Raw genomic sequence first — 23,341 nt, forward strand, 5'->3', positions numbered from 1 at the left:
AAAATGGGAATATTGGGGAATGGGGAAATGGGAAAATGGGAATATTGGGGAATGGGGAAATGGGAATACTGGGGAATGGGGAAATGGGAAAATGGGAATACTGGGGAAATGGGGGAAATGAGAATATTGGGAAATGGGGAAATGGGAATATTGGGAAATGGGGAAATGGGGAAAATGGGGGAAATGGGAATATTGGGAAATGGGGAAATGGGAATATTGGGAAATGGGGAAATGGGAAAATGGGAATATTGGGAAATGGGGAAATGGGAAAATGGGGGAAAATGGGGAATATTGGGGAAATGGGGAAAATGGGAATACTGGGAAATGGGGAAAATGGGATAAATGGGTAAAATGGGAATATTGGGAAATGGGTAAATGGGAATATTGGGGAAATGGGGAAAATGGGGAAATGGGTAAATGGGAATATTGGGGAAATGGGGAAAATGGGAATATTGGGAAATGGGGAAATGGGAATATTGGGGAAATGGGAAAATGGGAATATTGGGAAATGGGGAAACGGGAATATTGGGAAATGGGGAAATGGGAATATTGGGGAAATGGGGAAATGGGGGAAATGGGAATATTGGGAAATGGGGAAATGGGGAAATGGGAATATTGGGAAATGGGGAAATGGGAAAATGGGAATATTGGGGAAATGGGGAAAATGGGGAAATGGGGGAAATGGGAATATTGGGAAATGGGGAAATGGGAAAATGGGAATATTGGGAAATGGGGAAATGGGAAAAATAGGAATATTGGGGAAATGGGGAAATGGGAATATTGGGGAAATGGGGAAAATGGGGAAATGGGAATATTGGGAATATTGGGAAATGGGGAAATGGGAAAATGGGAATATTGGGGAAATGGGGAAAATGGGGAAATGGGGGAAATGGGAATATTGGGAAATGGGGAAAATGGGGGATTTGGGGAAATGGGGAAAATGGGGAAATGGGGAATATGGGAATATTGGGGAAATGGGGAAATGGGAAAATGGGAAAATGGGAATATTGGAAAATGGGAAAATGGGAATATTGGGGAAATGGGGAAAATGGGGAAATGGGGAATATGGGAATATTGGGGAAATGGGAAAATGGGAATATTGGGAAATGGGGAAATGGGAATATTGGGAAATGGGAAAATGGGAATACTGGGGAAATGGGATAAATGGGTCAAATGGGAATATTGGGGAATGGGGAAATGGGGAAAATGGGGAAATGGGGAAAATGGGAATATTGGGAAATGGGAAAATGGGAATATTGGGGAAATGGGGAAAATGGGGGAAATGGGAATATTGGGGAAATGGGGGAAATGGGGAAAATGGGAATATTGGGAAATGGGGAAATGGGAATATTGGGGAAATGGGGAAATTGGGGAAATGGGTAAAATGGGAATATTGGGAAATGGGTAAAATGGGAATATTGGGGAAATGGGATAAATGGGTCAAATGGGAATACTGGGAAATGCGGAAATGGGAATACTGCGAAATGGGGAAATGGGATAAATGGGTAAAATGGGAATATTGGGAAATGGGGAAATGGGAAAATTGGAATACTGGGGAAATGGGGAAAATGGGGGATTTAGGGAAATGGGAATACTGGGGAAATGGGAAAATGGGAATATTGGGGAAATGGGGAAAATGGGGAAAATGGGGGATTTGGGGAAATGGGAATATTGGGGAACCGGTAAAATGGGGGAAATGGGAGAAAAGGGGAAAATGGGGGAATGGGGAAAATGGGAAAAATGGGGAAAACAGGGGAAATGGGGAAAATGGGAAAATAGGGGAAATGGGAAAACAGGGGAAATAGAAAAATGGGGGAAATTGGGAAATTGGGGGAAAACAGGGAAAACAGAGAAAGATGGGGAAAAAAGGGAAAATGGGGATATAAGGATAAATGGGGAAAATGGGAAATATGGGGGAAAATGGGAAAACAGGAATAATGGGAAAATAGGGGAAATGGGAAAACAGGGATAATTGGAAAATGGGGAAATTGGGGGAAATGAGGGGGAAATGGGGGAATGGGAGAAACAGGAAAAATGGGAAAATGGGAGAAATGAGGGGAAATAGGAAAATAGGGAAAATGGGGGAAATGCGGAAAATGGGAAATGGGGGAAAAGGGGAATGGGGAAAATGGGAATATTGGGGAAAATGGGGCAATTGGAAAAAATGGTAAAATGGGGAAAACAGGAAAATGGAGAAAATGGGAAAAATGAGAAAATGGGGAAAATGGGAGATGCCACCAGCCCCAACACTGGAGAGCCACAGCTCCACTGCCCTGGGCTGGTGCTTGGGGAAGTGATCAGATACAGTCATTAAAACCAGTCAGAGTCATTAAAACCAGTTAAAATCATTAAAACCAGTTAAAATCATTAAAACCACGCTGTTAACGATAAAACAGCCAAACAAATTATCTGGGATCTTGTCTTTGCCTTCAGTGCCTTGGAGGATTTCTGTGACACAGCACATGGAGAAACAGGTCCAAAAACCCCTGAGCAGAAAGGTCAAAGGATAAAAATCTCCCTAAAGGAAGGGACCATGCTTTGGGGACACACTGAGCACCCGGGGACACTTTGAGACCTTTGGGGACATGCTGAGATCTCTGGGGACATGACGAGCATTTTGGGGACATGCTGAGCACTCTGGGGACATGCTGAGACCTTTGGGGACACACTGAGCCCTTGGGGACACGCTGAGTACTTTGGGGGCATGCTGAGCACTTGGGGACACACTGACACCTTTGGGGACATGCTGAACACTTTGGGGACACACTGAGACATTTGGGGACATACTGAGCACTTACGGACACACTGATATCTTTGGAGACAGACTGAGCACTTGGGGACACACTGAGACATTTTGGGACACATTGAGCCCTTTGGGGACACACTGAGCACTTGGGGACACACTGAGACCTTTGGGGACAGGCTGAGACCTTTGGGGACACACTGAGACATTTGGGGACACACTGAGCACTTACAGACACACTGATATCTTTGGAGACAGACTGAGCACTTGGGGACACACTGAGCACTTTGGGGACATGCTGAGCACTCTCAGGACATGCTGAGCATTTGGGGACACAGACTTTTGGGGGCACACTGGGCACTTGGGGACACACTGAGCACTTGAGGATACGCTGAAACCTTGGGGACACACCAAGCACTTGGGGACATGCTGAGCACTTGGGGACACACTGAGACATTTGGGGACAGGCTGAGACCTTTGGGGACACACTGAGACATTTGGGGACACACTGAGCACTTACAGACACACTGATATCTTTGGAGACAGACTAAGCACTTGGGGACACACTGAGCGCTTTGGGGACATGCTGAGACCTTTGGGGACACGCTGAGCACTTGGGAACAGGCTGAGACCTTTGGGGACACACTGAGCACTTGGGGACACATTGAGCACTCTGGGGACACCCCGAGCACTTAGGAACACCCCAAGCACTTTGGGGACACGCTGAGACCTTGGGGACACGCTGAGCCCTTGCTCTGGCCCTTCAGGAGAAGGTCTGAGCTGCCCAGGGCTCCCTGTCCCCCATTCCCGGGATGGGGCAGATCTGAACTCCCCTCCTGTTTGTTCAGAGCTGAGCCCCAGCCCCAGCAGGTTTCCCTGTGCTGGCTCAGGAGCGAGCCCAGCCTGGTGCACAGCTCCCTGCAATCCCCATGCACAGCTCCCTGCAATCCCTGCAATCCCTGTGCACAGCTCCCTGCAATCCCTGTGCACAGCTCCCTGTAATCCCTGTGCACAGCTCCCTGCAATCCCTGTGCACAGCTCCCTGTAATCCCTGTGCTCAGCTCCCTGCAATCCCTGTGCACAGCTCCCTGCAATCCCTGAGCACAGCTCCCTGCAATCCCTGAGCACAGCTCCCTGCAATCCCTGAGCACAGCTCCCTGTAATCCCTGTGCTCAGCTCCCTGCAATCCCTGTGCACAGCTCCCTGCAATCCCTGAGCACAGCTCCCTGCAATCCCTGAGCACAGCTCCCTGTAATCCCTGTGCTCAGCTCCCTGCAATCCCTGTGCACAGCTCCCTGCAATCCCTGAGCACAGCTCCCTGCAATCCCTGTGCACAGCTCCCTGCCATCCCTGTGCACAGCTCCCTGCAATCCCTGTGCACAGCTCCCTGCAATCCCTGTGCACAGCTCCCTGCCATCCCTGTGCACAGCTCCCTGTAATCCCTGGTGCACAGCTCCCTGCAATCCCTGCAATCCCTGTGCACAGCTCCCTGCAATCCCTGTGCACAGCTCCCTGTAATCCCTGTGCACAGCTCCCTGCAATCCCTGTGCACAGCTCCCTGTAATCCCTGTGCACAGCTCCCTGCAATCCCTGTGCACAGCTCCCTGTAATCCCTGTGCTCAGCTCCCTGCAATCCCTGTGCACAGCTCCCTGCAATCCCTGAGCACAGCTCCCTGCAATCCCTGAGCACAGCTCCCTGCAATCCCTGAGCACAGCTCCCTGTAATCCCTGTGCACAGCTCCCTGCCATCCCTGTGCACAGCTCCCTGCAATCCCTGTGCTCACCCTGCCATCCCTGTGCACAGCCCCCTGCAATCCCTGTGCTCACCCTGCAATCCCTGTGCACAGCTCCCTGCAATCCCTGTGCACAGCTCCCTGCAATCCCTGCAATCCCTGTGCTCAGCTCCCTGCAATCCCTGTGCACAGCTCCCTGCAATCCCTGTGCTCAGCTCCCTGCAATCCCTGTGCACAGCTCCCTGCAATCCCTGTGCTCAGCTCCCTGCAATCCCTGCAATCCCCATGCACAGCTCCCTGCAATCCCCATGCACAGCTCCCTGCAATCCCTGTGCTCAGCTCCCTGCAATCCCTGTGCACAGCTCCCTGCAATCCCTGTGCACAGCTCCCTGCAATCCCTGTGCTCAACTCCCTGCAATCCCTGTGCACAGCTCCCTGTAATCCCTGTGCACAGCTCCCTGCAATCCCTGTGCTCAACTCCCTGCAATCCCTGTGCACAGCTCCCTGTAATCCCTGAGCACAGCTCCCTGCAATCCCTGTGCTCAACTCCCTGCAATCCCTGTGCTCAACTCCCTGCAATCCCTGCCATCCCTGTGCACAGCCCCCTGCAATCCCTGCCATCCCTGTGCACAGCTCCCTGCAATCCCTGTGCTCACCCTGCAATCCCTGTGCTCAGCTCCCTGCAATCCCTGTGCTCACCCTGCAATCCCTGTGCACAGCTCCCTGCAATCCCTGCAATCCCTGTGCACAGCTCCCTGCAATCCCTGTGCACAGCTCCCTGCAATCCCTGCCATCCCTGTGCACAGCCCCCTGCAATCCCTGTGCTCACCCTGCAATCCCTGTGCACAGCCCCCTGCAATCCCTGCCATCCCTGTGCACAGCTCCCTGCAATCCCTGTGCTCACCCTGCAATCCCTGAGCACAGCTCCCTGCAATCCCTGCAATCCCTGTGCACAGCTCCCTGCAATCCCTGTGCACAGCTCCCTGCAATCCCTGAGCACAGCTCCCTGCAATCCCTGCAATCCCTGTGCACAGCTCCCTGCCATCCCTGTGCTCAGATCCCTGCAATCCCTGCAATCCCAGTGCACAGCTCCCTGCAATCCCTGTAATCCCTGTGCACAGCTCCCTGCAATCTCTGTGCTCACCCTGCCATCCCTGTGCACAGCTCCCTGCAATCCCTGTGCTCACCCTGCCATCCCTGTGCACAGCACAGCTCCCTTCCATCCCTGTGCTCACCCTGCAGCAGGTGAGCAATCAGCTCCTGTTTGCCCCCAGCTCCATGGAGCTGGAAATCAGAATTCAATTGCACTCCTAACCCCCACAGCTTTTAAGAGCTGTCTCAATAGGCAAATACAAACTCTTTAAATGCACTGTCAACTTGCAGGGGGAAAAAATCAATTTTGCATTAAAATCTTGTTTAATAAACAGTGAAATTGTTAACTGCAATGAACTGATCATTTTTGGTGAGTGCACACGGGCTCCAGAAGCAGCAGGATCAGAGTTTTATTCATTGATTGAGGGAAAACAACTTTGTGAATCTTGGCACTGAGCAAACCACTCATGGAATTCAATTAGTTAAATAAACTGAGGTGAGAGAAGCAAATGCTTTGTTTACCTGGAACCAAGATGGTTCCAATCTCAAGGCTGGGTTAAAGAGAAATATTTACAATAACTTTTTATTGCAAACTGTTCCTTTGTGAGGTAACAACCCCTCCCTGAGCCTGTTCTGATGGAGCCAGGTTGGAACCTGCCCCTCACTCTGATGAGAGCAGCAAAGCTCAGGACATAATTACTGCCCTGAGACTGAGCAGTAATTAAAACAATTGTTCCACTTCAAAAAAACCCCAAACCTAAGGAAAAAAAAAAACCTAAAAAACCAAAGACATCTCTGGATGGGTTTGACTCTGAAAGGAACCTTGGTCTCCAGCTGCCCAACACCATCAAAGCATGGATGGGAGGTGTCTACAACCACAGAGTGATTGTTTTGGTGTGTGATGGGAACAATTCCCAGAATAAAGCACAGAAACCACCTCAGATCAGCTTTTTTAAAGGCATGAGGAGTTCCTCAGCCTTTACTCTGAGGTGAGAGGGGTTGAAACACTCTGGTACCAATTCCTGTCAGCCAGTACTCCACATGCAGGGAAAATCACTTCCAAGTTAATTACTCTGCTACTGCTAATTATCACCTACTAAAAGCATTTTTGCCAAGAACTGCTGCAGATTTTAAAGCCTGAAGTGGTCCCTAAAGGAAAATTCCAGTTAGGCTGGGATGGATGAGGAGGGCTCAGCTCAGAGCACAAAGTATTGGAATCTGGGGTTCTCCTTGTGCTCCGCTCCCCAGGTGTGGGAAACCTTAAAATCAGAGGTTTTGGGAAAGCTGCAAAAGGCAGGGCTCAGAGACAGCAGAAATCCAATGAGACCTAAGCATCAGCCTTAAGATTTGTCAGCAGAAACGTTATGTAAGATGTAGAAAGTAAGGGCACATAGAACAATGGTCTGTGTATTAACACTTGTCTAGAATAGCTCCCTAAGCTACAGAAAAGTTTATCCAGTGAGATATTAGAAAGGTTGAAGCTTAACAATGAAGCTCTGTGCCTTGTGTTTTAAGGCTCACAAGCAGGTATTGTATTTGAAATAAGTGAGCATTGTTTTAACCACAGGTACCTGTGCTTAGAGTGGTTGGATGGCACTACTGTCAATGTGCTTCTGCTTTGTGTGATTGGTCAAAATTTATCTTTAGTAAGATCTGTCCAGCCACCATGTCAGGATCAACCCCTGAATATTGCCTCAAATTTTCCCCCAACCTTTCCAACCACTCTTTTGGGGTTTCTTCCCTCTTTTGCTGCTCATTCAAAGTCTTGAAGACATTTTGATTATGTGGAGCTGCCTCTTTGACACCTCCTATAATCAATGTTCTGTACTGTGAATCAATGTTCCCCCCAGTGCTGTTGTGGTCCCAGGTGGGGGCACACTGTGGGCACTTTCAGATCCCCAAGGGGTCCTTGCACATGGCTCCCTCTCCCACATCCATATCCCAACTTTAAAGTGAGCTGTAACATTGAGTTCTGTGGGATGTGAGCTGTTGGAGATGTGAGCTGCTGCAATCTTCCCACTGCCATAACCATGTCATGGGGCTGATGCTGGAAAACCAACAGCTCCAGAGGTGTTCCCCAGCAGTCCTGTCCTGTTGATGATTCCCACAATTCCCCCTCGGTTCAACTAAAAAGAAACCTTTGTAACTGTGTCCTTCATTAACTACCTTGTGTTCCATAGCTTTACTAGAATATATCTGCTTATTACTTGCTTAAAGCAACTTTTTTTGCTTGCATTAAGCATTGCTGTATTACAACAGAGCAGTTTTAATGCTGTGAAAGTCCAGTCAGTTCAAAGAGAGTAAGTCATGTCTGACATCAATTACAAGTCATTGCTCAAAAAAGTCTCACCGGTTCCAAGGTTTTAATTCAAAACCTTCCTCAGTGTCTATACCTTCATCCACCATCTCTGTAAGATTTCAAGAACTTTCTGTGAATCCATTTCCTATCTCTCTCTCTTGCATGATAAAAATTTCTTTGATAGTTTTGTTCATCATTTGTCACACACTGAAACATGCAAGGTAACACTACCAGTACCACCACTAAAACACCCAACACACATAAACCTATTTATCAAGTTCCCTTAGCTACAGTGCCAAGCTCCATTCTTGGAACAAATCATCTAACCTGCAGCCTCTGAGGAACCAGGGGTGTTCCAGTGTGATTTCAGGGTTTACCTCAGAAACCCAGGTTCCTCCCCTGAAGATTCCCTCCCAGGTGTGTCAGTCACCTCTCCTTTCCCCTCCAGCACTGTCTGTCACTCCTGGCATTCCAGAAGGGCATCAGTGATTGGCAGATCCAAAGGATGCCCTCTACCCCTGGGGGGCATTGGGCCATCCAGGTGTCCTTTGTCCCTTTGTCCCTCCCCTCCTGTCCCTGCTTGGTGGCTCCCTGCCCCTTCCCTGCCCCTCTCCCCGGGTTCAAAGGAGCAGCAACCACGGGCTCAGGGAGTTCTGTTGGAGCTGGTGCTGCATTCAGAGGCCTGTGGGCCAGAATAAAGCTCTGCATCCAAACCCTCCATCAGAACCGACTCCTTTCCTTCACCATCGCCTTAAAGCTTCTCTGCCAGAGGGAAACCTGAGGAGCAGCCCCTGTTATGGGGGGAAGCTCCATCCCAGCACCACCAGAGCTCCTGCAGGCCTGCACTTGTCCCCACGGGCCCAGCTGCAGCACCCAGCCAGCCAGCCCAAAGTGTCTGTGGGGTGAAACACCACACACCCAGCCAGCCCAAAGTGTCTGTGGGGTGAAACACCACACACCTAGCCAGCCCAAAGTGTCTGTGGGGTGAAACACCACACACCAGCCAGCCCAAAGTGTCTGTGGGGTGAAACACCACACACCCAGCTGGCCAAAAGTGTCTGTGTGTATAGTAGTAGTCCTAGTAAAATCTATGTATTGTATAAGTGGCCTTGCCTCGATCCTAGTTGTTCTAAATGGGCTGCAGCTGTGATGTCCTTAATTGGGTGGCAGCTGTGGCTAATGAAGATAACTGGGATAAAAGGGGGTGGGTTGGCTGGTCAGGGAGAGCCTTGGAGGAGCCCTGATGAAGCAGCAGGAGCAACACTGCTGTGAAGAGCTGCTTGTGAGAAAACCACCGAGAAGGTATGGGACTGTAGAAATACGATTAACAACTATATGAATACAACATGTGGGGTGAAACACCACACCCATCTGGCCAAAAGTGTGTGTGGGGTGAAACACCACACACCCATCTGGCCAAAAGTGTCTGTGGGGTGAAACACCACACACCCATCTGGCCAAAAGTATCTGTGGGGTGAAACACTACAGTGCTGCTGTTTGGGTCAGCAGCAGGGCCAGACAACCCAAAGCACATCGTGTCCCCAGCATTGGTGATATCATGCTGTGCCACAGCTGCCCCGTGCCATTACTGATGTGTCCCCACCCTGGCTGGCAGCGCTGGCACAGCCCCACTCCTCTCACCTGCGGTGCCGAAGCCGCCCAGGGCCGAGCCCAGCGTGGCCCCCAGGGAGCTGCTGCTGCCGAAGCCCAGCGAGGTGTTGGCGGGCTGGGCCGAGCCCTGCGAGAACAGCGAGCTGCTCTGCGAGTTGCTGCTCAGGGAGTTGTTGCCGTAGAAGGAGCTGGAGGCCAGGTTGTTGGTGGGCTGCTGCTGGGGCTGGGGCTGCGGCTGCTGCGTGCCCAGGGGCCGGAAGGGGCCGTTGGTGGTCCCTGCCAGCCCCCCGGCTGCTCCGTTGGCCGACGCCGCGGCCGCCGCCACGGCTGTGGGACACAGAAACGGGAGAAAAATGGAAAAGCCACTGAGAAAATCTATTTACTTCACAGTTCTGTGTCACAGATATCTTTTGTGGAAAATCCTTTCCTTAGGATTTTTCCTCCTGAGAAGCTGGGAGGCCTCAGGAACAAAATGTAAACATTGATTATCTGCTGCTGTGGAATGCAACAGGTGCATCTGGGATTGGCCCTTGTTGTTTGTTCCTAATTAATGGCCAATCACAGCCCAGCTGGCTCGGACTCTCTGTCCGAGCCACAAACCTTTGTTATCATTCTTTCTTATTCTATTCTTAGCCAGCCTTCTGATGAAATCCTTTCTTCTATTCTTTTAGTATAGTTTTAATGTAATATATATAATAAAATAATAAATCAGCCTTCTGAAACATGGGAGTCAGATCCTCGTCTCTTCCCTGCGAACACCGTCACAGCTCTGGAAGTTAAAACTTAGCAGGTCACTTTGAATTGCTACAGTTTTTTTCTTTCAGGACCAAACTCTGCATAAATCTCTGTTTATTGTATCTGAGCTGCCCACAGCCCCCAGACTCCAGCCATGCCCAGCTGTTCTTGCTGCTCTTGTGCTGTTGGAGCTGCACAGATCAAAACCAGGAACGGCTCTTTCTCCAAAGACCCAAGAGTCCAATGAGTGCAGCCTCACACTCACAAGGGCCAGTTAAGAAACCAGAGTTTTGAAATAATTGAAATGATCCTTCAGCACATGAAACATGAACCTCGGTGCCAAGAACGTTGAACCCAAGGACTGTTGGTTTTCAGCCAGTTCCAAAGTTAAAGAAAAAGTAAAATAAACAAGAGCTATGAGAAAACAATTAAAACGCCCATTTCATAATCTGAGCCCAGTGCTGGTAGGGGCTGCTCACACCAACAGATTGAAAAATCCTCTTAATAGCCTTGAACTCCCAAGGAACCCAAATAAATGACAAAGCAACTCATGGCAAAGGCCATTTAAGGTACAGTGGCGTCATAAAGCACAAATCCTGGGATGGCTTGGGATGGAAAGGACCTTAAACTCATCCTGTTCCACCCCAGGGACACCTCCCACTGTACCAGGGTGCCCCAAACCCCATCCAGCCTGGCCTTGGGCACTGCCAGGGCTCCAGGGGCAGCCACAGCTGCTCTGGCAATTCCAGCCCAGCCCCTGCCCACCCTGCCAGGGAACAATTCCCAATTGCCAAGATCCCATCCAGCCCTGCCCTCTGGCACTGGCAGCCATTCCCTGCCTCCTGTCCCTCCATCCTTGTCCCCAGTCCCTCTGCAGCTCTCCTGGAGAGAACGGAACTCTGAGCTCTCCCTGGAGCCAGTGGGAATTCTGAAGGCTCCAGCAGGTTGGAAAGCTGGTACCAGGGGACAAATTTAAATATCTGCCATGAAACTCTAGAAAATCATTCTGGCTCCTGCTGCTGCCCCTCTCCGTGGCTCTCCGGAGGCTCAGCCCAAGTTGAGCACAGAGGATGTTTCTCAACAACAATCCCTGATGGATCTCAGTGAGGGCAAGTTTGTCATCACTGCCAGCGGAGCACGGAGGGGTAGGGACACTGGGGACACAGCAGGCACTTGGAGGGACCTGGAGTCACCTGCCTGAACCACTGGGGAGGCAGAACTCACCTGCCTGAGCAGGAGGGGATACAGGACTCACCTGCCTGGGCTGCAGAGGAGCTGATGATGACAGGGGCAGGGGCCACCAGGCGCACGGGAGCCCCCAGGCCATTCCTGGCCCCGGCATTGACCACAAGGGCTCCTGTTTGGTCATAATAAGCAGCAGGAGCCAGCACTGGGTAACCTGCAGAGGCAAGCACAGGTGACAGGGCAGGTGACAAACACATCAGCCATGTCCAGGGGAGTGCAGTGCAAGAGGGCTTTTAAAGGAAAAGATGAATGGAAAAAAAAAAGAAGCAAGAACAGCCCTGCTTTCCCCAAAATGTACACAATGTTGCATTAACAATTTCACATAGAAAAGACTTTTTGCACCCTGAATCTTTTCTATTACACTGTCCCCAGTGCAAATTCAGCAAAAAAAGGGTTTAATACACAAAAGCACCATTTCTGCTCCACGATATGTACAAATATGCTGGGATTGCTCAGAGCTGGGGCTGCCAGGGTGCACCCACAGGGAACTTCCACTTCTGTATTTTGGATGGTTGGTACCATAAAATATTCTTTAATGCATGTAAATAAACTCTCATAAATGCTGGTGATACACACAGCAGCAGACTGACAGAACACAGTGATTTAGGCACCTCATTAGGGAATTTACATTAAATGAAAACAATAAAATGAAATGGAGGGACTGTCTAAGGTGGAAGGTCACTAAGAGAATGTTCCCTGGAAATATTTGCTTTGCAAATGCAGGAACAAACATATATCTATAATTGTATATATGTGTGTATTTGCTTTGCAAATACAGCCCAAATAACAGAGATTAAAGGAAATCTGCACAATTCACTTTGTAACTTAATACTGCAACATTCTTCTGAAGAATAAAGTTTAAAAAAACAAATTAACAATGACGTAACAGTGTCAGCAAGGAGACCTGAAACCCAAATAATCCTTTTTTCCTTACATTTGACCAGCAGGATATATCTGCACATTATTATAATGGGCTCAGGATTGTCCTTTGCCATCACAATAATATCCTGATAACTGAATTTCAGCAGCACTTTACCCCAAAACCTCAGGGATCAGAGTCAGAATTCCTACAGCAGCTCCTCCAGTGAAGAGCCAGAAATGAGAACTAAACTCTGCTCCCTTTTATCCCTTTTCTTTCCCTGATTTTAAGCCTCTTGGAAGAGCAATCACGGAAGGAAGCCCCTGTTAAGTCAAGCACCTGGCAGGGATGTAGAACTGAGATGAATGAATGGGACTAAGAAACCTCTGAGGTTTAAAATACAGATCCCATAAGCCTGAAAGATCCACAGAAAAATCTGGAGGTGATTTTCCACAGGAGCCATCAATTCTTGGAGTCCAATGCAGGCACAGGGAGATAACACCGCTGTCACCTGTGAGCCCTCAGTGCTGCCAGCTGGGGACACACCCAACCCCAGAATGAACCCCCAAACCAAGACAAGCAGGCAGTGCCGGTGCCAGGCATGGGCAGCCCTGGCAGATGGCATTTCCCAGGCTCCTCTGGCCTGGCAGTGCTGGTACCTGGCATTCCTGCTGCCAGCCCCTGGCCGAAGGCGAGCGCGGAGTTGACGGCGGCGGCGGCCACCAGAGGATCCGTCTGCTGGCCCTGCTGGTTCTGGTTGGGAGTCAGGGGACGCTGGCTGGCCCCTCCACGGAGCACCTGCACAGGACACAACAGCCACTGGGTTATTCTGGAGCCAGGAGACAGCCACTGTCACCAGGCAGGGGCAGGAGCAGCACCAGAGGGGAAAACTTCTCTCCTTTGCTCTTAATTCACTTTTCTTCACATTCAAAAAGGACATGGAGGGGCTGGGAATGGAGCTGGGAAGGGTCTGGAGCCCCAGGAAGGGCTGAGGGAGCTGGGCAGGGGCTCAGCCTGGAGCAAAGGAGGCTCAGGGGGCCCTTGTGGCTCTGCACAGCTCCTGCCAGGAGGGCACAGCCGGGGGGGTCGGGCTGTGCCCCAGGGAACAGGGACAGGAGCAGAGGGAACGGCCTCAGGCTGGGCCAGGGCAGCTCAGGGTGGGCACCAGGAGAATTCCTTCACTGAAGGGTGCTCAGGCTTTGGGTGCCCAGGGCAGTGGTGGAGTCCCCATCCCTGAAGTGTGAACAACACACACAGTGGTGCCTGAACAGGGGTCAGTGCTGGGTTAATGCTTGGACTCAGTGATCTTTAGAGAGATTCTCCAACCTTTCAACTCCCTGATCCCACCTCCCACACTCATCCTGTGCCAGAAGTGTGCACCAGCCACCTGCCCATCCCAGCTAACACATGGCCCCTGTCACCAGAGCCCCACTAAAATCCCTCTGAGCAGAAACCTTATACAGCCCAGTTCAGGAGGTGGGAGTGGGTGACAGGAGGTGACCTGGGCGTCCCCAAGCCACCAGTCCCTGTGGAGGGCACAGACCTGGTGACACAAGACTTAAACCACAGGAAACCATGACCACAGAGCCCACAGTGGGGTTTGCAGGGACAAGCTGCTGTGGTGGTGTCCCTCAGAAGGGACAATGGCAGAGTGGCCACCCTGCAATGACCTGGGCCAGACCTAGTTTGGCAGAGCCTCACTCAGAGCTGGAGCAGGAACCTGCAAGCTCCGCTTATGAAAGGAGCCAGCCCCGTGTCCTCAGCACATCCTGCTGCAGAGGTGACATCCTGGGTGCCACCTGCTGGATTTACTAACAGGAAACAGCACAGTGCACAGTGAAGCTGGGGAGGATGCCCAGGCTCACTGACTGGGAGGTGCCCCCCAGCCTGCCAGAGCCTGCACAGGAAACCACTGGAATGTTGGGGAACATGAGAGAAATGATGGACTTTGGACCTGGCTGACAGAACAGATTTGATAACAGGAAGCCTTAGTGAAAGCAAATGGAACTTTGAAAATTAGACCTGGATTGCAAGAAGATTTAATCAGATGGATTTACCAGAAAAAGAAAATCCTAACAAACTGTGCAAGTAAGAGATGTTATATGTGTAAGTTTGTGTGATTTTAACCTGATCACGGCAGTACACATTACCAGTATCCCTAAAACGGTACCCAAGTGTTTGTATCCCACAATAAAATCAGATTCTGATCACTGAATCAGTCTCCCTGGCTCTCTCCATCACTGACAGGAACCCTCCAGCCCAGGGAATCTCTGGGAGCCAAGAATTCCAGGGGGTGCAGACTGCAGCACTGGAATGCTGCTGGGTTTATTAACACACTATTAAGATGTCACAAGGGTGACAAATCAAGTGTCCACACTCAGTGCTCCAGGTTCCCAAAGCCTCTGCCTCAGCACTTTTAATGCAAACAATCCCTGCTGCATCCCCTCAGAGCAAGGTCTGCATTCCAAACCCCGCTCCTGACCCCACTCACACCTGCTCCACAGCCATAAAAGTAATGAAACATCCCATAAAGGCCACTGGCACTGAGATATTTTATTTTAATAGCCTCTCAGCTCATGCCTGCTGCATCTGTAAAGGCCTTAGAGCACCTCCTGACACTGGGGTTTGGTTTTCAAAGGGTTTTCAGCTTCTGAGCTGAGAAATTCAGCTGCCAGTAGCTCTTTATTCTGCCATAACCAAGGAGGAGACAGGAGAGCTGCTGAGGGGACAGAACCAGCTCTGGCTCCTGGTGATTCCCCTCACACACCAACAGCACCAGGGGTTTGCTGCTGCACAGCTCAGGCCCTTCCAGCCTCCCCAGAGTACTGATAATAATTCATCACCACCCATGTTCATGTGCCTCTCTCCATGGGCATGATGGATAAATCAAATTACAGATGTACAGGCGGCTCCTGTCCCTTTGTCTTTAGGAGAGGCCAAAGGGTTTTGTTTTCTGCACATTTAAAACTCCCCAGAGCTGAGGTCAGGATCGGTGATGGAAAACATCAGGGTTTTGAATGGCTGCAGCTGTGTCAGGGGAGGCTGGGGTTGGGTTCTCCACAGAATCAGCTGGGCTGGAGAAGACCTTTGAGATCACTGAGTCCAACCTGTGAGCTGCCACCACCCTGTCACCCAGAACATGGCACTGAGTGACAAAGTGACACCCAGGCTCTCCTTAAACACCTCCAGGCACGGGGACTCCACTCCAGTGGGCAATCCCTTACACTGACCCAGCAGCCTTCCTGGGAAGAAATTCTCCCTGATGCTGCTCCCCAGAGGGAATGGGCATGGGAATGGGAATGGGAATGGGCATGGGAGTGGGCATGGGAATGGGCATGGGAATGGGCATGGGAATGGGCATGGGAGTGGGAGTGGGAATGGAAAGGGGCACAGGAATGGGCAAAGGAATGGGAATGGGAGTGGGCATGGAAATGAGCATGGGAATGGGAATGGGCATGGGAATGGGCATGGGAATGGGCATGGGAGTGGGAATGGACATGGAAATGAGCATGGGAATGGGCAGGGGCATGGGAGTGGGCAGGGGAATGGGCATGGGAGTGGGCATGAGAGTGAGCATGGGCATGGGAATGGGCATGGGAACGGGCATGGGAACGGGCATGGGCATGGACACAGGAATGGGAATGGAAATGAGCATGGGAATGGGCACAGGAATGGGAATGGGAGTGGGCATGGAAATGGGCACGGAAATGGCACGGGAATGGGCATGGGAATGGTGATGGGTAGGGGAATGGGCATGAACAAGGGAAAGGGCATGGGAATGGGCACAGGAATGGGAATGGGAGTGGGCACGGGAATGGGCATGGAAATGGCATGGGAATGGTGATGGGTAGGGGAATGGGCATGGAAATGGCATGGGAATGGTGATGGGTAGGGGAATGGGCATGAGCAAGGGAATGGGCATGGGAATGGGCACAGGAATGGGAATGGAAATGGGCATGGGAGTGGGCATGGGAATGGAAATGAGCGTGGGAAAGGAAATGGGCATGGGAATGGAAATGGCATGGAAAGGGCCACAGGAATGGGAATGGGCACAAGAATAGGGGCATGGGAATGGGTATGGGAATGGAAAGGGGCACAGGAATGGGCATGGGAATCAGAATGCGAATGGGGGCATGGGAATCGGCATGGACATGACAATGGAATGGGCAGGGGAATAGGTATGGGAATGGGGGCATGAGAATGGGGATGGGAATGGAAAGGGGCACAGGAATGGGCATGGGAATGAAAATGGGAATGCAAATGGGAATGGGCATGGACGTGGGCACAGATGGCCCAGAGGCTGCAGAGTCTGGACAGCACTCCCAGGGATGCCCAGGCTGGGATTGCTGGGGCTCTGTGCAGGGCCAGGGGCTGCAATCCCCCATCCCTGGGATCATTCCCCACGCAGAGCCCAGGTGTCCCTGCCCAGGAGGTGCCAGGAGGTGCCAGCCTTACCTGCTGCTGGCCCTGCTGCGTTTGCTGCGTGCTCTGCTGGCTGGCCGAGTTGGTGGCGGCGGCGGCGGCGGCCGCCTGCTGCTGGAAGAGGCTGGCAGGGTAAACTCCCCAGGGAGTGACTCCATAGTACTGGTGAGGCACCACAGCTGGACCTGGAACACAGCAGGGCAGGGTGAGCTCCTGGGGGGGCAAGGGGCACCCCAAAAACACTGCTTATCATGGCTGGTTTGATGGCATCTGTGTGAAACCCTCTGCAAACACAGAGGGATTTGGCATTTGGGGCACACATTTTATATAGTTTCAAGTCAGACCTGGAATTTCATCACTGCACCAGGTCAAACTCTGCCAGCAGTGATTCCATGTTTTTATTGGTGTGCCCTGGTTTTACAGAGAAGGAACAAAAATCTCCAGTCCCAACAGAGGAACCTTGTTTGAAGCACAGAGATAACTTCTGATCCCAGCTGACATTCACAGCTCACTGCCATCCACCTTCAGCTCCTCAACAAATTACCAAACCTCTTCACAGCTGGAGTGCATCAACCCTCAAGTATTAAAATGCTTTTTCCAGCCCTGCTTTGCATTTGCAAATCTCCCCTAAAAGAGGCTACACCATCCTGTCCCTTCCCACATTCCCTCCTCAAACTTCACATCCCCTCTCTTAAACTTAAGAGGCTTAAAAATAAAAATAGTAATGATAATAATAATGATCCTGGAGAGCAGCAGAAAAAGCCTCACTTTTGAAGATTCCTTGTGTTTATCAGGTCTCAGGACAGCACAGAAATTTGGAGATAGCAGAATGGCAGCCTCTCTCCTTAAATAATCCCAGTTAGAATAATGCTGAGGAAGCTCTCAGTGCTGGAGAGAGGAGCCCTTCCCACCCAATAACACAAATGGGAATCCAATAATATTTTTAATATGACTGTTTGATATCTTTGGGAAAGGTCAGCAGAAAAGCAAAAGTGTTCCCTTTGATTCCCAAATACATCCCCATTCCAAGGCTCCCTCCCCACAGCAGGAATAGCTCAGGCACAGCCAGGTCAGGTGTGACATTGGAATAAATAAATCTTTAGAGAACCTTGGTCATGTCTGCAGTAAAAAGAGGATTTTTTATTTTTAAAGAGAGAATCTCAGCACTTGGGTTCTGCCCAAATCTGTGATTCCATGGAAAATGAGGGATGACACAAAAAGGGAAGTGTAAGCAGTGTTCAGTATTAGCCTGGCTGTGACAATGGGGGAAATCCTTCAAGTCCCTTTTCCTTTTGGTTTTTGTTCCTTTCTGCTTGATTTTGACAGTACCAGGCTCAGCTGAATCCTGCAGGATGTCAAGGAGCTGGATGAGCTCCTGCTCCCACATCCACACTTCAGAACATTCATCCATGCTTTGTGCCAAATATTAAATTCATGTTTCAAAGACGTAAGAGTTACTCTCATTACATTATTCTGGTTTTAACTACTCTGCTTTCCCCAGATTTAGGAGTGAGGTGCCCAGCTCTGTGCCCAGCAGGGAGGTGCTGCCTAATTCCAGGCAGATGCTGAACACCTGGATTTGTATCTCACCCCAAAGGCCATCCTTGCTGGATTTACAGAATCAGAGAGGCTGATCTGCTTCTCCTACTCAGATCTGCAGCAGCAACCACTCATTTCTTACCTTCCACCCTGGAAATTCATGAGCAGTGCCAGCTAAAATGGAAAAAAACCCGCAGCAAATGAACAGTGCCACAAAGGTGGTGCCTGTGGTGCCTCAGCAGGCACAGACAGGGAGGCAGGGAGTGATTTTAACCTGTTTATAATCACTGAATGCACATCACACCCCAACTCCCAGGGTTCTCCTGCACCCAACAGGGCAAGAGCTGCAACTGGTCCCTTTTAATGCAAGTCATTAACCTGCATGTGCCCTCAGGCTGCTGGAAGCTGCTGCAATCCCTTCATCTGGGCAAAATTTGGGCATCTCTCTGGGATGTATTAGTCTCAGCTCTAATTACCAACCAAGCAGAGCCTAGATGGGCTTTTCTCTTAGGCAGAGGCTGCTGCCAAAGCTGTGGGTGCACAAAAGCAGAGGAGGCTTTGAAGTTTGCAGCAGCTGGGATTGAAAGGGCTGCGGGTCTGGCTCAGCTGCTCCGAGCACAGAGAGAGGCTCATTATTGAACAGAGTTCTCAGTGAGGGCAAGTGTGGCATCACTGCCAGAGCCAGCAGCACCCAGAGCTGCTCCCCCTCCAGGAGATGCTGCTCTGCTCTCATCACAGCTGGGCATCCCTGGGAAAAGAGAAATTCCAGCACTTCTGGAGGTGAATATTGAATATTGCCTATGCTGTGTCACACACAGAGCTGATCCTGGCAGGGAACAGCAGCAAATCCAGCTGGGAATGTGCTCAGAGCATCACTGAGATGTGTGAGAGCACTCAGGGGGTGTGCTTCCATCTCAGCCTGCCCAGCCCAGCCTCTCTTTACAGGGCAGCCAGGCTGAGCAGCAGGGACAGCAGTGACAGCAGGGACAGGAGCTCAGAGAGGCTGCAGGCAGCAACCCCAGGCTCTGTGGGGTGATCCCTGTAGAACTGCCAATGATCTGTGGGGTGATCCCTGTGGAATTCCCAGGGATCTGGGGGGTGATCCCTTTAAAATTCCCACTAATTTGTGGGGTGATTTCTTCAGAATTTCCAGGGATCTGTGGGGTGATCCCTTCAAATTCCCATTGATCTGTGGAGTGATCCCTTTAAATTCCCACTGATCTGTGGGGTGATCCTTATGTAATTCCCAGTGATCTGTGAGGTGATCCTTATGTAATTCCCACTGATCTGTCAGGTGATCCCCTGGAATTCCCACTGATCTGTGGGGTGATCCCTTCAAATTCCCACAGATCTGTGGAGTGATCCCTTAAAATTCCCACTGATCTGTGGGGTGATCCTTATGTAATTCCCAGTGATCTGTCAGGTGATCCCCTGGAATTCCCACTGATCTGTGAGGTGATCCCCTGGAATTCCCACAGATCTGTGGAGTGATCCCTTTAAATTCCCACTGATCTGTGGGGTGATCCTTATGTAATTCCCAGTGATCTGTGGGGTGATCCCCTGGAATTCCCACTGATCTGTGGGGTGATCCTTATGTAATTCCCACTGATCTGTGGGGTGATCCCTGTGGAACTCCCAGTGATCTGTGGGGTGATCCCGTGGAATTCCCAGGGGTTTGTGGGCTGATCCCTTCAAATTCCCACTGATTGGTGCTGCTTTAGGGGTGGCAGTGAGCAGCTGAGCCCAGAGCTGCTGCCCCAGCCCTGCCCAGGCTGGCACTGCTCAGTACCCAGCACAGACCCAGCTGCAGGGGCTCCCAAATCTCAGTCCTGGCAGGGTGTGCCCACACCCACCTCTGCTCCAGCTCAGCACCAAGGGCCCAATCCTCTCACCCAGGCTGAAAAACCCCAGAACTGCAGTGGGAGCCTCTGCTTTCCCTGCATCCAGGCTGTCCCAGCATTCACTCACCTCTCCACAAAGAACAGGAACACTTTGACTCCACCTCACAGGGAATCATTTCCAACCCCAATGCTGAAAACCCCAGAACCAGGCGGGAGCCTCTGCTTTCCCTGTGCCCAGGTTATCCCAACATTCATCCACCTCCCCACAAAGAACAGGAACACTTTTCTATCTTGAATCCCTCACATCAGAGGGAATCATTTCCTACCCACAAGGCTGAAAACCCCAGAGCCTGCTGTGGGAGCCTCTGCTTCTCCTGTGACCAGGTCACCCCAGCATTCACCCACCTCCTCACAGAGAACAGAACACTCTGACTCCACCTCAGAGGGAATCATTTCCAACCCCAATGCTGAAAACCCCAGAACCAGGTGGGAGCCTCTGCTTTTCCTGTATCCAGGCTATCCCAGCATTCATCCACCTCTCCACAAAGAACAGAACACTTTTCTATCTTGAATCCCTCACATCAGAGGGAATAATTTCCTACCTCCAAGGCTGAAAACCCCAGAACTGCTGTGGGAGCCTTTGCTTTCCCTGCATCCAGGTTATCCCAGCATTTTTATCCCAGCATTCATCCACCTCCCCACAAAGAACAGGAACACTTTTCTACCTGCAACACTCCACCCCAGAGGGAATCATTTCCCAACTGGCCTAAAAAAGACAAGTTTTCAGTTTTTTGAGTGACATCTTTCTCAAATGATGGAAGGCAATTCAAAGGCAGCAGTATCTTCCCCACAGTTTAAAATGAGGGGGTTTTTTTAGGAAGTTCTTCTCTCTGCATTCAAATTTGCTCTTTAAAATGCTGCTATTGTTGGGAAGAGAAGAGCATTATCCTGGAGCTGCCAGTCTCACAATCATGACAAACCTGCCATAATGGCAGAACTTTATTTGACAGATTATCTCTGCCATAAAACACACACCAAAGTCTCCTCTCTGCTCTGAGAGGAACTGGGAGCAATAAACTCCAAACTCATTTCTTCCATCTCAGAAGCTCCTCCAAGTTCTTCCAATTTAACACTCCCAGGCACATCAAGGAGGCTTTTTGGCTTTGTATAAACATTTAAATTGCCTCCTGTTCCTCCAGTGCTGCTCTCAGTCATGACAGGAAAACTGTTCTCAAACCTGCTCAGACCTAGACAGGAAAGATGCTTTTCTGAAATAAACATCAGTTTGGAGTTTATCTTGTCATTTGTAGGGTGATGAGAGGGTTAAAATAACTCCTTTTCTCAGTGGTGTAACACTATAAATACACCCAGCACATCACACATTGTTTGGTTTCTTTCAAGAGTCATAAATTTAGAATTACTCCAAGTAGAGGCCCTGATGCCAAGTTTGGGATGCTTCAGGTATTCCTGAGGTTATTAATACCTATTGCTTTAGCTATTCCTTGGATTATTTCCAGTTCAAATGTCTAAAACCTGAGTTAAACACAGCATAGATGGGGTTTTCTCCTGGTTGAAGGCTACAAAAGCTCAGGCAGCTCAGCTTCAGTAGAGCTGAGAACAGAAAAAACCCTTGTGGCCAACACTTGGTATTTTCTGGAAACGTGGCCCAGCTCCATGTGGTGTTTCTATGAAATCAAGCTGCTGACCTGCTGCTCTCTGCACTCTGCTGCTGCCCAGCAAGGAGCTCTGGAGGCCCTGGGGTGATGCAGAAAGGCCAAGCAGGAGCCCCTCTGTACAGGAATCATTCACAAATCTCCTCCTCTGCCTGGAGCGGAGCCCTGCAGCTCCTCCTGACTGCACTGGGCAGCAGCAGCTCAGCCCATTCACTGCCTGCTCCATTCACCACCCCAGAGGGTTATCAGGGTCATGTCCTTGTGTCCCTGCCCTTGGCTCTGTCCCACAGAACACAGTGTCACCCTCTGCCAAGGCTGGTGCTGCCTCCACCCAATGTCCCCATGGCATTGCACAATCCAGCATGGAACTCCCAGCAGCCCAGGCCAAAACCCAGATTATAACCCAAACTCTTCACACACATCTGCATGATGCACTAAAACCTCCATCCAAGTGGGCAGCAGTTGCTGAATTCCCATTTCAGAACTGACCCCATGATGGCCTCAAAGCTGAAAAGCTCAGCAGGGGTTTGGGAAGAGCTGGACCAAGTTGTGTCCCAAAGCACAGAGTGTCACATTCACACACAGCACAGATCTGGGTTTGATCTGGGACAAGCCACCCAAAACCAGACACAGATCTGGGTTTGATCTGGGACAAGCCACCCAAAACCAGAGGACTGAAGGGAGTTTACAAGGTGTAAGTGGAGAGTGGCAGCAGTGAGAGCCCCCACAAACACCCCAGCCCAAACAGAGCAGTGCTCATTGCAGCACACAACATTCCCTCTGCCCTGCCCAAGGGAAGGCAGGCATGGTTAGAAAAATCCTCCTCTAAAAGCACATTCTTCCTTTAAAAATCCCCTCCCAGAAGCATGTTGTTCCTTTAAAAATCTTCTCCTAAAATCATGTTCCTCCTTTGAAAATTCTCTCCTAAAATCATGTTCTTCCTCTAAAAATCCTCTCCGAAAATCATGTTCCTCCTTTGAAAATCCTCTCCTAAAATCATGTTCTTCCTTTAAAAATCCTCTCCTAAAATCATGTTCTTCCTCTAAAAATCATGCTTTTCCTAAAATCATGTTCTTCCTCTAAAAATCCTCTCCTAAAATCATGCTCTTCCTTTAAAAATCCCCTCAAAAATTCCTCTAAAAATCCTCTCCTAAAATGTTCCTCCTTTGAAAATCCTCTCCTAAAATCACATTCTTCCTTTAAAAATCCTCTCCTAAAATCATGTTCTTCCTCTAAAAATCCTCTCCTAAAATCATGTTCTTCCTCTAAAAATCCTCTCCTAAAATCATGTTCTTCCTCTAAAAATCCTCTCCTAAAATGTTCCTCCTTTGAAAATCCTCTCCTAAAATCATGTTCTTCCTTTAAAAATTCTCTCCTAAAATCATGTTCTTCCTCTAAAAATTATGTTCTTCCTAAAATCATGTTCTCCCTTTGAAAATCCTCTCCCCTACAAGCACATTCCTGCTTTGTTCCCAGGGCCTGGGCAAGAATTTTTGGCTGCCCCAGCAGCAGTTCCATGCTCACTGTGTCCCCCACAGTGCCTGACACG

At 50.1% G+C, this 23,341-nt stretch overlaps 1 protein-coding gene and 1 non-coding gene across 8 annotated transcripts in view; both read right to left on the bottom strand.

Annotated features, from left to right (window-relative positions):
* Positions 1 to 23,341, bottom strand: part of PUM1 (pumilio RNA binding family member 1) — a 107,688-nt gene that overhangs the window by 26,303 nt on the left and 58,044 nt on the right. For all 7 annotated transcript variants that reach the window (XM_058040476.1, XM_058040471.1, XM_058040475.1 and 4 more), the window contains exons 10-13: positions 16,773 to 16,924; positions 12,977 to 13,115; positions 11,469 to 11,612; positions 9,509 to 9,805 (exon numbers count right to left, since the gene is read on the bottom strand). In XM_058040476.1, the coding sequence (XP_057896459.1) occupies positions 9,509 to 9,805; positions 11,469 to 11,612; positions 12,977 to 13,115; positions 16,773 to 16,924 (732 nt within the window). The remainder of the gene's footprint in view (positions 1 to 9,508; positions 9,806 to 11,468; positions 11,613 to 12,976; positions 13,116 to 16,772; positions 16,925 to 23,341) is intronic.
* Positions 18,875 to 18,958, bottom strand: LOC131093315 (small nucleolar RNA SNORD103/SNORD85). The gene has a single exon (XR_009115565.1). It is a non-coding gene; the product is annotated as a small nucleolar RNA SNORD103/SNORD85 (small nucleolar RNA).

The sequence above is a fragment of the Melospiza georgiana genome, chromosome 24, assembly GCF_028018845.1.
Source record: "Melospiza georgiana isolate bMelGeo1 chromosome 24, bMelGeo1.pri, whole genome shotgun sequence".
Classification (NCBI taxonomy): domain Eukaryota; kingdom Metazoa; phylum Chordata; class Aves; order Passeriformes; family Passerellidae; genus Melospiza; species Melospiza georgiana.